The sequence below is a fragment of the Marmota marmota genome, unplaced genomic scaffold (assembly GCF_001458135.2).
Source record: "Marmota marmota marmota unplaced genomic scaffold, marMar, whole genome shotgun sequence".
Classification (NCBI taxonomy): domain Eukaryota; kingdom Metazoa; phylum Chordata; class Mammalia; order Rodentia; family Sciuridae; genus Marmota; species Marmota marmota.
Window position 1 is genome coordinate 19,563,868 of NW_026000242.1, and position 15,081 is coordinate 19,578,948.

The 15,081-nt window shown below is 32.7% G+C and overlaps 2 protein-coding genes across 3 annotated transcripts in view; both read right to left on the reverse strand.

Moving 5' to 3' along the window:
* Positions 1 to 1,250: 1,250 nt before the first annotated feature.
* On the reverse strand, positions 1,251 to 2,859 carry LOC107145899 (DPH3 homolog). Its single transcript, XM_015489936.2, has one exon. It carries the CDS (start codon positions 2,816 to 2,818, stop codon positions 2,570 to 2,572), a length of 249 nt encoding a protein of 82 aa, XP_015345422.1. The 5' UTR covers positions 2,819 to 2,859; the 3' UTR covers positions 1,251 to 2,569.
* Positions 2,860 to 2,870: 11 nt separating this feature from the next.
* The window catches only part of LOC125613920 (cytoplasmic dynein 2 heavy chain 1-like), a 121,011-nt gene continuing 108,800 nt past the window's right edge, over positions 2,871 to 15,081 (reverse strand). For both annotated transcript variants that reach the window (XM_048795762.1, XM_048795763.1), the window contains 2 exons: positions 13,514 to 13,630; positions 2,871 to 3,323 (listed from right to left, as the gene is read on the reverse strand). In XM_048795762.1, the coding sequence (XP_048651719.1) occupies positions 3,165 to 3,323; positions 13,514 to 13,630 (276 nt within the window). In that variant the 3' untranslated portion in view covers positions 2,871 to 3,164. The remainder of the gene's footprint in view (positions 3,324 to 13,513; positions 13,631 to 15,081) is intronic.

The window sequence follows — 15,081 nt, forward strand, 5'->3', positions numbered from 1 at the left end:
AATTATTCTTTTTTATTTAAAATATTGGTTATAATTATATAGTAAAATTCACAAGATATTGATCATATGACTAATGTACTGATATTAGATATTCATTATAACTTCAAAATACACATTCTTGAATATGTGTATATTTAAAACTATGGGACACTGAAAAACTAATGAACTTTTATTAAATAATTATGATTCAAAAAATGATAGCCAAAATATTAATTGATTCTTTAAGTACAGTATTTTATTTATTTATTTATTTATTTTTTTTAATTATCAGATTTTATTTAGTACGCCAATACAATTTATCCTGGTAATAAATTCATATGTAGTTATAAAAATGTTTGTGCTATCCAAGAAAAATGCTTTTTAATGTATAAAGTATATGCAGATCCTTCAAACAGCCGACTTAATTTTCAAACTCAGAAATGTGGTAACATCGCTGATAAAAATTGGGAATTTTCCTGAATTCATGATTCATAAGTTTTGAGTTTATCAAGGTTTCAATTGCCCTTTCCATTCTGGCAATCGCCCACACCTGAAATGAGAACTGATAGCTGAAAACGTTCTGATCCCATCTCCCATACCTGTAAAGGTGAGGGATCCACTGGCCTGAACTCAAGACCCCAGAGCTAATCAGACAGAGATTGGATTAAATCAGTTCACAGAGGTGCTCCACAAATGTCTGTGGGGCTAAATAAGGCACAAGCATCACTCAGAACTCCAATCATACCTGAAAAACGTTGGTTTTACTTTCTGCTTACTATAGAATTAATTCCTGGTATGTTCTGTTGTAGTTCTCAAACTTAAACAACACAGTTGCTTTAAAACAAAATCATTCCTATTATTGCAGCATTATCAACAATCACTGACTGCCAATGCTGTTTGTATTTCTTTTCTCCTGGGATGTTTGAACTTGGGCAAATTTTTTTCCTGTTCTATGCTCACAGTAGACCCTCACCAAGGATGTCTGTTCTTGCTTGAAATTCATTGGCAGCGGAGAAAGTTTATATATAGTTAGTACCATCTAAAATGAGGTTGAGACAGTTCATTTCTCTTTGCAGGTCACTGCCCACTAGAGTTAACTTGTATCCTGCTCTGTTCATCTGAGCAGTCACTTTGCTTTTCAAAGTTGTGTGGATTACTTCTGGGCTGACAGTGTTCCAAGCAGCAGTGAGACTTCTCATCATGTCACAAATATGCCATATAATGTACGAAGTATATCTAGCATATAATTTTTGATTTATTATGTGTCTCAGCCTAATGGTTGCATACAGCCATGCTACTACCAGATTTTTTTTTTAAGTCCACTTGTTTTAATTTAAACTTCCAAAGATTGTGTGTAGTTTATTTATCAACCAGTATAGAACACTCATACTCTAAGAAGCTTTTCTAATTGCAGGAGCCATACCTAAAACAACTTGCCAGGTATCAGTGCATTTTCATACAGACAGCAAAGTTGTGTTTATAATGGAAATTTTTTCCAATTTTCTTGTGATTCTAATTTCTTGCTACTCTCAGCACTCTAGCAAAGGAAGACTAATAGTCTATCTTCATATATTTCTCTTACTCCCTAGCAACATTTCTCTGTAGGAGTGCATGTTTGGTTTAGATGTGTCCACATGGACATATTTATTCAGAACAGGCCTCCCATTTTTAAGTTCATTCTCTATTGTAGATGCTTTACTTTTTAGGAGTAGTGACACAATACTGTGATAGGCTAAAAGCACTGGAACTAGCCACAGAGACTTGGCATTAACCTCTCTATGAAATGCAATTTCATTAGTTTTATCAGAAAATAAACAAAAATCAAAATATATGCTTTGATCTGGTAAAATAATTAAAGCATTCATTTACTAATTTGGCATGTTTAACTCCTCTCATTGTTAACAACTTTGCTTCCTTCTGATTTTTTTTTTAATCTTGTCATGATTTTTAAGGAACATAAGGACTCTCCACTTCTTCAATCATTTCACTGTAGATTTTTCTTCCTTATTCACTACCACAATAGAACTCTGTGCATGAAGTGTAACAGAAAAAACATGCTAAACAGAACCTGAACATTCTAATAATAGCAAGACTGGGGAGACTGGCTTGGTGAGGGAACTGGAAGTGCAGTACTGATGAAGCAACAAATTTTAAGTTAGAGTAATAAAGCTGATGTCAAATTTCAAAGAAAGGGCTAATTTTAACCATATTGGTAACTAATTAAAATTATATCTTTTAAACTAAGAAATCCTAATGACTGAGGTAGATGATGCTGTTATCAGATACTGAATTAGGTTTAAGGTATAAGGGAAAGAAAGCACTGATGTAAAATTATCTTCATTTAAATTCAGATGGATAATTAAGAATGCTTCCAATTCACCATTCTAAACATGAAATCCAGGTATGACCTATCTGGTGCTCACTTTTCTATTTGAAGATGAACTCAGCAGTTGGTGAAAAGATCCACACGCTAACAGAATGGCAAACCACAAAACAGTTGTCCCCGTGAAAAAAATCAGTTACTCTGCATTTGATATTTCCACCTGGGCTCATTCTCAACTGTTCAGGATGTGGATTCCTGAAGGTTTCTTCAGCATTTAACTAATTCTTTGTTGGATGAAGGGGCCGGGACTGTTTCTCCACACATAAATTGATCTTTGTCATAAATCACTTTTATAATGAGAGAGCAGCTAGGACACGTTGCCACGTCTTCCCCATTCTCCAAATCTTCCTTGGTGATGGAAAAGTTATCCCCACATGGACAGGGGTAGAAATACGTTTCGGAGTCCTCATCATATTGGAAGTCCTCGATCTCCACCTCGTCGTGAAACACTGCCATGGGGTCGTTGGGGCCGGCAGAGGGCAGATGCCCCAGCCGTCTGACCTAAGTACAGTATTTTAAACCTCTTACTAAAAATAAGTTTTTGAGCTACTAGAAAAGTATACTTCCTTAGAAATATTTGTTATCAAAGGGATCCTCCATTTTAATATTAATTCTTTACTTTAAAAGTTAGCCAATGCTGTTATTACACATTAAGATAAAAATCCAAGGAGACCAATAATATAGAATAACTATATACTAACATTTTGAACTAATAATTCAACTGTAGGCTGATTATATATTTTATTTAAAGCTTAAATGACAGTTTCTTCATTTTGCTAAGACACTTTGTTGTAACTAGCCTCTATTGATTTTTTAGAAATAGAGCTGCTCCACACTGAATCCACTGGTCTTGGTTACCTCCACATGGAACATCGATATTGGTTACCACACGATCCCTTTCAGCACTTGTGTAAACAGGTAAAGAGATGCACTCATCAGGAGAATATGGACCATATGCACCCTGTTCAAAAAGAAATTGTTTTAAAATACAGCAATATACTACTTTGAAGAAGATTGTTAGATAACTAAATACCTTCCAATTGATAAGTTTTATTTACCATTTTATTATAAAATGTTTTAAGTAAAGATTAATAATGTTACAGCTTTATCATCCCACTGCAAAAACTAATAACGGTCATTGTCTCCCTAGCCCCCAATACTAGAGTATTTTGAATCAAATTCTACAATTTTCAAGCTTCATCTATAAATAAAAATAATACCAGAATGGCATTATCACACATGAAAATTAGTAATTCCATAATACATTCATTTTTCCATGATTTTTTTTGTTAGAATCATTATTCAAATAAAGTCCACAGTTGTTAAAGTTCTCAGTTGTTAATCTCTTTTCTTAGTAATTCTTCTCCTGAGAAATGATACAGAGTATCATTTGGTTACATTTGACTTTTGGTTACATTTCCATGCTTTCATGTTCCTCTGTTGTACCTTGTATTCCTATGAACTGGATCTAGAGGTAATATAAAATTCGCTTTCTTGACAAAAATATTGCATAGGTGGAACTATAAATTTTCATCAAGAGGTATATAATATCTGGTTCTTTTCTGAATATTAGAGACTATCAATGATCATTATTTTACTCATCATAAAATGGTAACCCAATTCTATTATTTCTTCATTTCTAAGGAGGAATACATAAAGAACAACTTCCATTTATTTATTTATTTATTTATTTTTAATTAGCAAGAGGTATAGTCCATATGGGAAAGATGAAGTAAATGCATATAATTTCCCTTAATCTGTTTTAAAAAATAATTCTTTCTAGTATACTCCAAAAGTGACCAATGACTACCTTCTCCACCCCCGCCTCTCTCTCTCTTAAATATTTATTTTTTAGTTTTAGACAGATGCAATATCTTTATTTTATTTTTATGTGGTGCTGAGAATCGAACCCAGTGCCTCATGCATGCTAGGTGAGTGCGCTACCACTTGAGCCACATCCCCAGCCCATCTCTCTCTCTCTCTAAATAGCATTATAAGCTGGTGGATATGAACATTTGATGTGGGGTCCAATGTAATGCAGTTATTGTCCTGATGTTCAAATTGTCAGTTGTTGCTCAGCAGTAACTAAGTGGGCTCCTAAATTTTGATATGTCCCTAGTTGTCTTCAATAGCTTTTTTGTATTTCTTATATGCCATGATGTTTTGAACTCATCTTATGTACATCCTGTTCCAGAAATAAAATTAGTCATTACTCTGATCCCTGGTTTCTTTCAAGAGAAACAGTATTAGAGACCATAATTTGAGTGCTAAGAATAATCATACGTTCTCATTCTATAAGTTTTCAGTGACTCAACTTAGAAGTTCATATTTTTCAAAGAAAAAAAATTTAAAATGAGTTACTAATGAATCGAATTTCCATTTCAGATTAGTGTTTTTACTTAAGTTGTAATTTTATTAGACTAATTTTAATTTTTTAGAATTTAAGAGTCAACAGGGACCCATTCTAGAATATGAGAAGTGATAAATCAGAGAATTTACCCATGCTAACCTAGTTAGGAAGTGGCAAAGTTGCCATAGATAGTACAGTTGAAAATGCATTTTGGCACATGTAATCTTAGCACTGTTATTCTTCTCTCTCTCTCTGTCTCTCTCTCTCTCTCTCTCTCCCCCCCCTCCCCGTGTGTGTGTGTGTGTGTGTGTGTGTGTGTGTGTGTTACTAGAATACTGGAAAGTGAACCCAGAGGCACTCTACCACTGTGTATATCTTCAGCTCTTTTATTTTGAGACGAGGTCTCACTAACCTGCCCAGGCCAGGCTCAAATTTGCGATCTTGCCTCAATCTCCTGAGTCACTGGCATTACAGGTGTGTGACACTGTATCCAGGTCTGTTATTTTCCAAAATAGAAGACAACAGTGTTTATGGAAATAGATCATTTATAGGCTCTGGAGTACCTGTCTAGGAGCTGTGGACTCTCAAATTATTCTCTGAACATCAGTTTTCCTATTATAAAAGGACAAGTATTACTTGCACACCTCACAGGAAGTTGAAATAATCATATGATGTAGTAAGGAACTCAAGTGTAAGTATTATTTATCCATATATCTCCAATTCTTTGTAATACCTTTTCCTTTCTACTAATTCAAAATCATCTCAAAATAACATCCTACATTTTTAGTACTATCTATCTATCTATCTATCTATCTATCTATCTACAGAATTGTGCTATGATAGAAATAAGATAATTTTCCTTCATGGAAAAAAATTAAAACACTGTATTTTTACATCTAGGTAAACACTATATAAAATTTCTTTCAATCATCCTCCACCATATCTCTCACACCCAAACGCTGTCTGCCTCTTTAGGTAGTTGATAAAGCAGTTAACTCCCTTTGACAAATTAATTTCTAACATTTCTAAATCTTAATCTGATGTACATATAAAAATTTGTTTTTTATGTAGAATCATTCACCAAATAAAAACATTATTTATCCTGAATCTTTCAAACTGTATGTTTGCATTGATTATTTTGCCAGTTAATCATCTATTTAAGAGCATTTTATATGCTAATGTGACTAAAATGTAAAGGCTAAGCATTTGTGTGTGTGTGTGTGTTTATATAATTGTGTGTGTGTATATATACAAATAGAAAAAAATATTTGTTTCTTAAAATTCAGTTTAGGAAACAAAATGTACACACATCAAATAATTAGAATATAATTTTTGGAAAAATGTGTACTTTTTTGTTTTTTAAAAATTTATATTTATTTTATTTAAAAATAAAAATTATAAAAAAATACTACTCTGGATATATGTTAACTAATAAGGATTCAAGGACAATCTGAATCTTGAGTTGGGACACAGGAAAAATTGTAGTAGTTGGAGTAAAGAGAATTTTCAACTGTTATCTGTCACTGGCTAATCTCTTCCTTCCTCTCCAATTGCTTAAATGGCAAACCTTCAGGATTCAGAAATTACTGTAATTGTCACAATTCATTGGCCAAGGCTAAGGTTAATATCCTAATGTGGGCTTTCTTCTTGTGTTACCTCTAGATTCTTTAGCAGAGGGCAGACACATATTACATATTTGTTGAACTAAAATGATCTGAATCTGTGAATGTCTAAATCCCAGGAAAGGTCTGAAATTATTTTTCCCTGCCACCTGATATTTGCTTTGCTCCTCATTACTTCAATGACCAAAAATGAAATAACAATATCACAATGAAATGTTTTACAATGCTACGCTAGTGAGAAGACTGTCCTTATTTAATTTAAAATTTTCCTTTTAAATGAGGAAATTAGCAATCATGCAAAGTGGATTCTTTGCATGTTCACTATCAATCTACTAGGTTTTGTATCTATTTCTAAATTCTTCCAAATCTGCTTGTAGTTGCAGGCTTTGTTTTAAAGTGAGACAACAAATCTTTCTCCCCAAACCTATAGTATTTTAAAGCAAAGCACCACAGCAGTTTGACATTTTGCTTGTTAATTCCCAAGATCTCTTAGGTGGTAAATGTTATTCTATAAAAAAAGTTGAGTAAACTTCCTGAAAAGTCACCAATAAATAAATGGTCAAAGCAGAAGTAGAGCTAACTGAATTAAATTCTTATCCCTGTTCTCTCTTTAATATGTTTATCTTGACAGAGAAAGTATACAACCCTGCTGGGCTAAAATATTTGAATAAAATTTCTATTCAATTAGTATAAAACATATATTGACTTAAAATAATTCACATTAATAGTACATATAATAACAGTTCAATGTAATTAAAATTTAATAATTAAAAATTTATTGTAATTACTCTAAAGTAGTTAATGTGTTCATAAACCATATTCTTATTTAAATAGAAACTAGGTCCAGTTGATTCAGTTCAATAATGAAGGTAAAATTTGAAGTTTTGCATTCATTTGGGCCAAGCAGCTTTTCATAGGCAATAATTGTGAGCAAGCAGCCATGCATTGTTTTTGCTTCCCTAAAGTGTCTTAAAAAAAAGTCTGACTGCCTCACAATAAAATTAACTCCATGCCCCAGGCAAAGTTGTTTAAAAGCACATGAGTTCTATGAATAGTAAGCAATATGTTAACTATTCAAAAGAGGGCAATACATTATATAAAGGAAAAATATTAATGTAGGATGTAATTTAGCCAACATACTAAAGGAAGCAACAAAATTAAAAAAAAAAAAAAACCCAAAACAAAATTACTAGGTCCATTATATTATCTATGTGGTCAATTTCAACTCAGCTTCATTCATTATAATAAAATATATACAAAGGCAAAACAAACTATTTCTTACTGGATGTGCATAGTCCACCTAGCTTATTTTAACACATGCTTTGAGTGTTTATGGATCAAGTAGATAGATTTTTTTTATTTTATTTTGTTAGGAAAGATCTTAGGGAACTGGAGGCTTAATATATAAGTGCTATAATTTAGTAGTGCAGCTCAACTCTGGAAAAACAAAATAGCTCAAAACAGGAAACAAATTAACTTGCCACTCATGAACATTTTGAAAGACTTTGCTTGTCAAGAATATTTAGCTAATTTAAAAAAGGTACTCTGGTTCATATTTTTCACTATTATAATGCTAAGAGCATTACTTTTATAAGATTTCAGTACATATTTTCTGATATTTAATATTTTAATTATCTATAAAAAGTAATATAATGGCTTTTTCCCAGTGCAGTCATATTTTCCTTGGAAATTGTTTCTCAAGTTGAACTGTCAAATGTGGTGCCTGTTGGAAGGTCTAGGCCCTTGGGGTACAGGCTGGTTTAAGATTGCTAAGTTACTGTGGGACTGATAAACTCCTTTATTTTTATTTTACTGGAAAAACAGAATAAAGGCAAACTTATTTCCTGTGGACTTCCTATGGAATGCCAAAATGGGGCATTACCTAAGACTGGTCTACACCATAAAGCAGTGTTTCTCAAATCATATTACATGGAACATTACATCCCAATGGAGGGTGGAGTGTAGGTACATGAGAAAGCTGTGTGGTAGGAGATTTGTGGGAATTAAATTTGTTTACCAAATAATTTTTCACAGAACTAGAATAGAATAATTGTTGCAGAAAAACATGCTTTGAAAAAAGTGAATGCTTTTAGGGTAAAATCCCTTAGGGATATCTTAATTTGGATTTATATTAGTGTAACCAAGCACTAAACTGAAATAGAAGCAACTTTTAGAATCTGCAACATGAATGGATGAAGGTATAAGTAAATAAATCTGAGTACAGGTAAAATTATTTTAATACACACAAATAATCTAGTAAACAGAAGGAAGCACTCAGAAAAAGTTCATGATCAACTTGGTTACTTTAAAGTTTCCTTGTTTATAATTTCAATTTTGTTAATTTACCAAGTATAATGCATTTAAACACAAGCAATATAGGAGTTTTCTCTTCCCCAATAAAAGTCTTAGAATTTGTTGTTGATATCCTTATTAAAATATCACCATATATTAAAATAATTGAAGCAGTTTTACAATTTTTTGCAGCCTAAAATGTTCTATGAAAAATGGAGGTTCAACCATGAAATAATGTTGTGCAAGGGACTGGATTAGGAGGCAAGTTTCTGCTGGAATGTAGCTACTTGGGGCGACTGGATGACAGATAATATTGTGAAAATAATTCATTGAAAAGAAACCTCTATCTGACCTAAAAACATTTAGTCACCAAAGTTCTGAATTGTATTATTTCCCCAAGCTTATTAAAAAATTCTGGACTTTCCACAACAAAGGAAGGAAGAAAGTAGAAGGAAGTCAAAAGTAACTTGTTTTACTGGCTTATATAAATTGATGTTGATGGTCTTTTGGTTTTACACTGGTTTCTTCCCTAATAGTAAAAATTCATTAAAAAGTTGACATTCCCTGTCTACTCCAAATTCTGTAGAATTTATTAAAAATAGCCATAGTTATCCTAAAAAGACACTTTTAGAAACAAAGCACTGCTTAACTGAAGCAGAAGTTGGAGAGGTTAATAGTTTATACAGGGTTGGAAAACATTTTTATAAGGGGCCAGAGAGGAAACATTTCAGGATTTATGGGCTGCCTTGTCTTTGATGCAGCAACACAAATTTGCTGTTATGGCCTCAAAGCAGCCGTAGACAATATGTCCACAAATGGGCATGGTTACTTTCCAAATAAAACTATTTATGGGCACTGAAATTTAAATTTCATGGAAATTTAACATGTCATTAAATGCTATACTTCTGAGTTTTCTAACTTTTTAAAAATGTAAAAAACATTCAATACTCATGGGTTATTCAAAACCAGGCAGCAAAAACCAGATTTGGTTCCTTGGGCTATAGTTTTCCAAGCCCTGGTTTAAACTCTTATTATGGTTCTGTATTAGGCCAAAAGTTTATGAAAGACAGACCTGGATTTGAATTTCAGTTGCTTATCTACTAATCATTTGATCTTTGGGCCGTTTATATAATCTTATAAACCTGTTTTTTTCCCCCAAAGGATATGATAATCTTTATTTCAAAAATTTTTGCAAGGTTTACACCATTTGACCCAGCTATTGCCCTTTTCGGACTATTCCCTGAAGACCTTAAAAGAGCGTACTACAGGGATACTGCTACATCGATGTTCATAGCAGCACAATTCACAATTGCTAGTCTGTGGAACCAACCCAGATGCCCTTCAATAGATGAATGGATAAAAAAAATGTGGCATTTATACACCATGGAGTATTACGCAGCACTAAAAAAATGACAAAATCATGGAATTTGCAGGGAAATGGATGGCACTAGAGCAGATTATGCTTAGTGAAGCTAGCCAATCCCTAAAAAACAAATACCAAATGTCTTCTTTGATATAATGAGAGCAACTAAGAACAGAGCAGGGAGGAAGAGCAGGAAGAAAAGATTAACATTAAACAGATACATGAGGTGGGAGGGAAAGGGAGAGAAAAGGGAAATTGCATGGTAATGGAGGGAGACCCTCATTGTTATACAAAATTACATATAAGAGGGGAATGGGAAAATAAACAAGGAGAGAAATGAATTACAGTAGATGGGGTAGAGAGAGAAGATGGGAGGGGAGGGGAGGGGGGATGGTAGAGGATAGGAAAGGTAGCAGAATACAACAGACACTAGTATGGCAATATGTAAATCAGTGGATGTGTAACCGATGTGATTCTGCAATCTGTATTTGGGGTAAAATTGGGAGTTCATAATCAACTTGAATCTAATGTATGAAATATGTCAAGAGCTTTGTAATGTTTTGAACAACCAATAAAAAAAAATTTTGCAAGGTTTAAATATCTTGTAAACACTTCACACAATGCTTGGTACACAATCAGTACAAAGAAATGCTGATTATTACTCAAATTATGACATAAAAAGTCATTTACCTAATTTTTCAGTTTCTTCATCAAAACAAAACAGAACCTGCTCTACAAAACTTATAGGATTGATATAAGAGACAAATATATTTGTATTTCACCCTGTGCCAATCTGTATCCACTCACTCAATTGTAGACTGATTTTCCAAAACTAGAAATTTAATCTTATCATGCTCTTATCCTAATTCTTAAAAATTTTGTACTGACCACAAGGTAGTCTAAACTCCTGGGCACAGCTACTCAGCTTATCACACTTGGTCTTGGCCTTCCTATCTGACCACAACCCCTACCAGCCTTCCAAATGAACATATACTCCAAATGTACTATACCTGTGTTTCCAAGAATAACCTAATTTATTTTCTACCTCTACACCTTTACATCTGTTGCCTGTTCTATCTAAACAACCTTACCCACTTTTTGAATTTGTCCTTGAACTTTCATTAACCATACTTCAAGTCACAAGGTCATTTGACTTTCCCTCATTTGCTCACAGATAGTAGAGGTGAGGTTTCTCTAAGCACTTGTATATAAATGTCTATAACTACATTTATATTTCTGAACTGAAATAATTTCTTATTTGCTGCCCCATTCAATAGAAGAATTTGGTAGAAATTATCATTGTAAGCCCAGTGTTCAGCATATATCTGATATCATTAAATACTTGCTGTTTTTATATAAGTAAAATGATCAGTAAACCATAAGGCACTATATAAAATAAGTATTGTCATACTTTTAAAATGTTTAAAAATATTTGCAATAGAATAAATTAAGACTTACCATGTGTGAGACACTGTGTTTTGTACTTTATATACATAGGAACTTATTTAATCCTCAACATGGTCCTCTTGAATTATCAGTATCCACATTTTCAAATGAAAAAATTGATTCAGTGGGTTATTTTGCCTAACCCACCTAGTTCATAATTTTGGGAACTGGCACAGGAATTAAGTTCTGCTTGACAACAAAATATTTTGCTCAGGAACAATTAGCAATAAATATGTCCCATATCCTCCTTAATTGAGAGTCTGAAAGCCATAGGCTGTGTGCAAAGAGGGGGTCTCTACAGTGGTAAAGGAAGGGAGTGGAGAGGAAAGTGGGGAAGAATCAATAAATCCTTTCACGAAATGCCATGAAAAAATTCATACTACTGGGCTAGGGATGTGGCTCAAGCGGTAGCGCGCTCGCCTGGCATGTGTGCGGCCCGGGTTCGATCCTCAGCACCACATACAAAGATGTTGTTTCCGCCAAATACTAAAAAATAAATATTAAAAAAATTCTCTCTCTCTCCCCCTCTCTCTCCCTCTCTCTCCCTTTAAAAAAAATTTCATATTACCTGCTCTTCATAGATTACTCAATTCATTTTACCTTTTTTTACATGAAATAGCTATTTTTCATATTTTTAGTTTTTCATTATAACACTGATTCTTTTAAAGGATGAAAAATATAACTGCGTAGATATGAAACCTGAAGTAAAATGTTACAAAGGTATCAACTCCTAGTCTTGTAGAGTCACAGGGCTTTTTATACAACCCAGTAATAGGCTGGCTTTGGCTTCCTGCTTTGCCTTTACTTTATGGTCAATCATGTGGGTATTGCTCCAGGTCATTTTCTATTATGTTTATTCTAGTCACTCTTCATGCTCTATTTTTATTGCTGGGGTTTCTCTTCAGTGAATCAGTTAACACTTGTCTAATTTGTTTATGACCTCATCAAAGTCATTATGTGGATTTTATTTGGCAAAGAGTAAGTATTTCACATAATTGTATTCATTAGAATTCACCTAGGTCATACACAACTTTACATGATGTAGTTTAAACCCTTGACAAATTCTAACCTTAACATTTGCATATAACTTTCCATTTGGTAAACACATCTAAGATTTTTAAAAAATGCATAATCTTTAATTTATCAACTTTTTGGTAGGAATTTCTCATTAGGAATTAATAGAAAGATTGAAAAAAATTCTTTCAACCTCTTTGCATCTGATAGTTAATTTCATATTACGTAAAATGAATATGAGATGGGAAAAAATAGGAGGTCATACAATAATGTATGCTCTTTTAGGTCAGAGGATTTTATTCTGGCTCTTGAGTATGATGACTAAATTATTACTACAGGTATAGTTTTTTTTTTCCAAAAAATATTCAGATATTTTTGATTCTTGAGACCTATAATAGAAAAGTTGATGCATTATTCCCCAATGAGAAAATTAATATTTCATATAGTGAGCAATACATGAAATAGTTTTATTACTATTTAGGTACAGGATTATAGTTTGTTCACATATGTTCATACTTGGATTCTTCATCTACAACTATATTCTATTTTAAAGGCATGCTTGCATCCTGATACCATTGTTGAAAATTCTTCCAATAACTGAAGGTTTTATTTTCCATCTACCTATCAGCAATATAAGGTCATGGTGTGATAGTACCAGGTGTGTATTAACACATTGATTTGGTCACTTTTGGTATGCCCAACTGCAGTAAGTTCTCTAACCTTCATGGGCACACATTTATTCATTGGAAAATGGGCACAGTATCTGCCTTGCACAATTGATTTGAAGAGTATATAAAGTACATGAAACACTTAACACATATGATATGTTCCTTTTATGATCATTTCTTGATGAACATAAAAGGAATATATTGTTCTTTCCAAACCTAACTGGTGCACATTCTGTGCATCTTTTATAAAGGATAAAATGTTTTGACTACAAATTTGTTCAAATGCAAGTAAGATTAGAAATAAAATAGAAGTACACAGCCGATAATCTTATTGAAAAGATAAAAATCTAAGAATTAATTGATGAAATAAAAAATTATTCCTTTAAAAATTATTACCTGTGGAATCCAGCCCATAAAACAAGGGAGAACTGATGATACACTGGGAGAATCATGCTGGTTTTCAGAAAGCCGATTTCCATCAAAACTGCATCCTTCCAGTAATAAACCATTGATCTGCCATGGAAATGTACAAGTCATTAAAATATATATTAAATCCTGAAATGTCAGGAGTTAAGATATTATACCATAAGAACAAAGATAACACTTTCCATTGTGGCTATGTATTCTAAATACTATGAAAAGAGATCATGGCATTTTATTGGAGAATAAAAAATATAAGATCTGGAGAAGTGTTCACTGTGAACTTTAGACTGAATTCTCATTTTTAGCAAATAATTTAGGAAAACACACAAATGCCATCAGTTATGTAACCCAGGTGCCCTGGCATTAGATTTAATAGAAATATAATGGAAAAAGTCAAAAAAGTCATTATTTCTCCAAGAAGGGGAAAGAAATGCATTAATTAGAGAGCAAACATGTGTTTCCTGCTTGGAATTATAGCATCATCTTTTACAGAGTTTTACAAAGTTCAACAATTTAAATGAAAAAAAAACTTTAACATGTTTTATAGAGTTGAAGGAATAAAAAAAATTAATATCTCGCTCTAAAGTAACTTTGGTAACAACTGAAGAAATTCTGAAAATGAAAATATAGTTCCCTAGGTAATATTAATTTCATATTTCTTAGTGCTCATTATTTTAATTTCTCTACTGTTAACCTACACTAATGGCAATGTATTTTTGCTTTCATAGTTCTTCCAACATTTTGCTTTCATGCCAATCTATATTCCTATAGTTTATACTTGGTACAAAATATAAGAAATCTTATAAATATTATATAGTACCTTCAAGTTTTAACATATGCTAGCTGATCTTCAACTTATGATGAATTAAATCATAACCTTTTGACCTTACATTCAGAAGAAACCATATCTTGAATTTTGATTTTTCTTAAGTGTGGCAATATGTGTATTAAGAGACCCTCTTGGAAACTGAAACTCCCAGTCAGCCCACAGGATCACAATAATAAATAACTGATATGCTACAGTACTGTGTTGCTGCACTATTTAGTTCAGTAGATTAGGCATCTTAAATGTCTTTAACAATATTTTCAACTTGTAATGGGGTTTTATTGGAACATAACCCCATCAAAAATTGAGAAGCATCTGTAAATGAAAGAACTCTGTAGTTCAAGGTCAAAGGAACATAGTTGGAAGAGTTAGGATCATTTTTGGACATATTGAACTTAGGAAATGGTTTGGGTACTAGGATGTTCTAGGAGATTGTGTCTTAATAGTTTTATTTTTTTTAAATTTTTTACTAAAATAAAATAAATAAATAAATAAAAAATAAATTTTTTATTGTTGGTTGTTCAAAACATTACATAGTTCTTGATATATCATATTTCACACTTTGATTCAAGTGGGTTATGAACTCCCATTTTTACCCCATATACAGATTGCAGAATCACATCAGTTACACATCCACTGATTTACATATTGCCATACTAGTGTCTGTTGTGTTCTGCTGCCTTTCCTATCCTCTACTATCCCCCCTCCCTTCCCC

Coding starts and splice junctions, on each gene's coding strand:
- LOC107145899 (XM_015489936.2), bottom strand. CDS start 2,818: ATGGCAGTGTTTCACGACGAGGTGGAGATCGAGGACTTCCAATATGAT.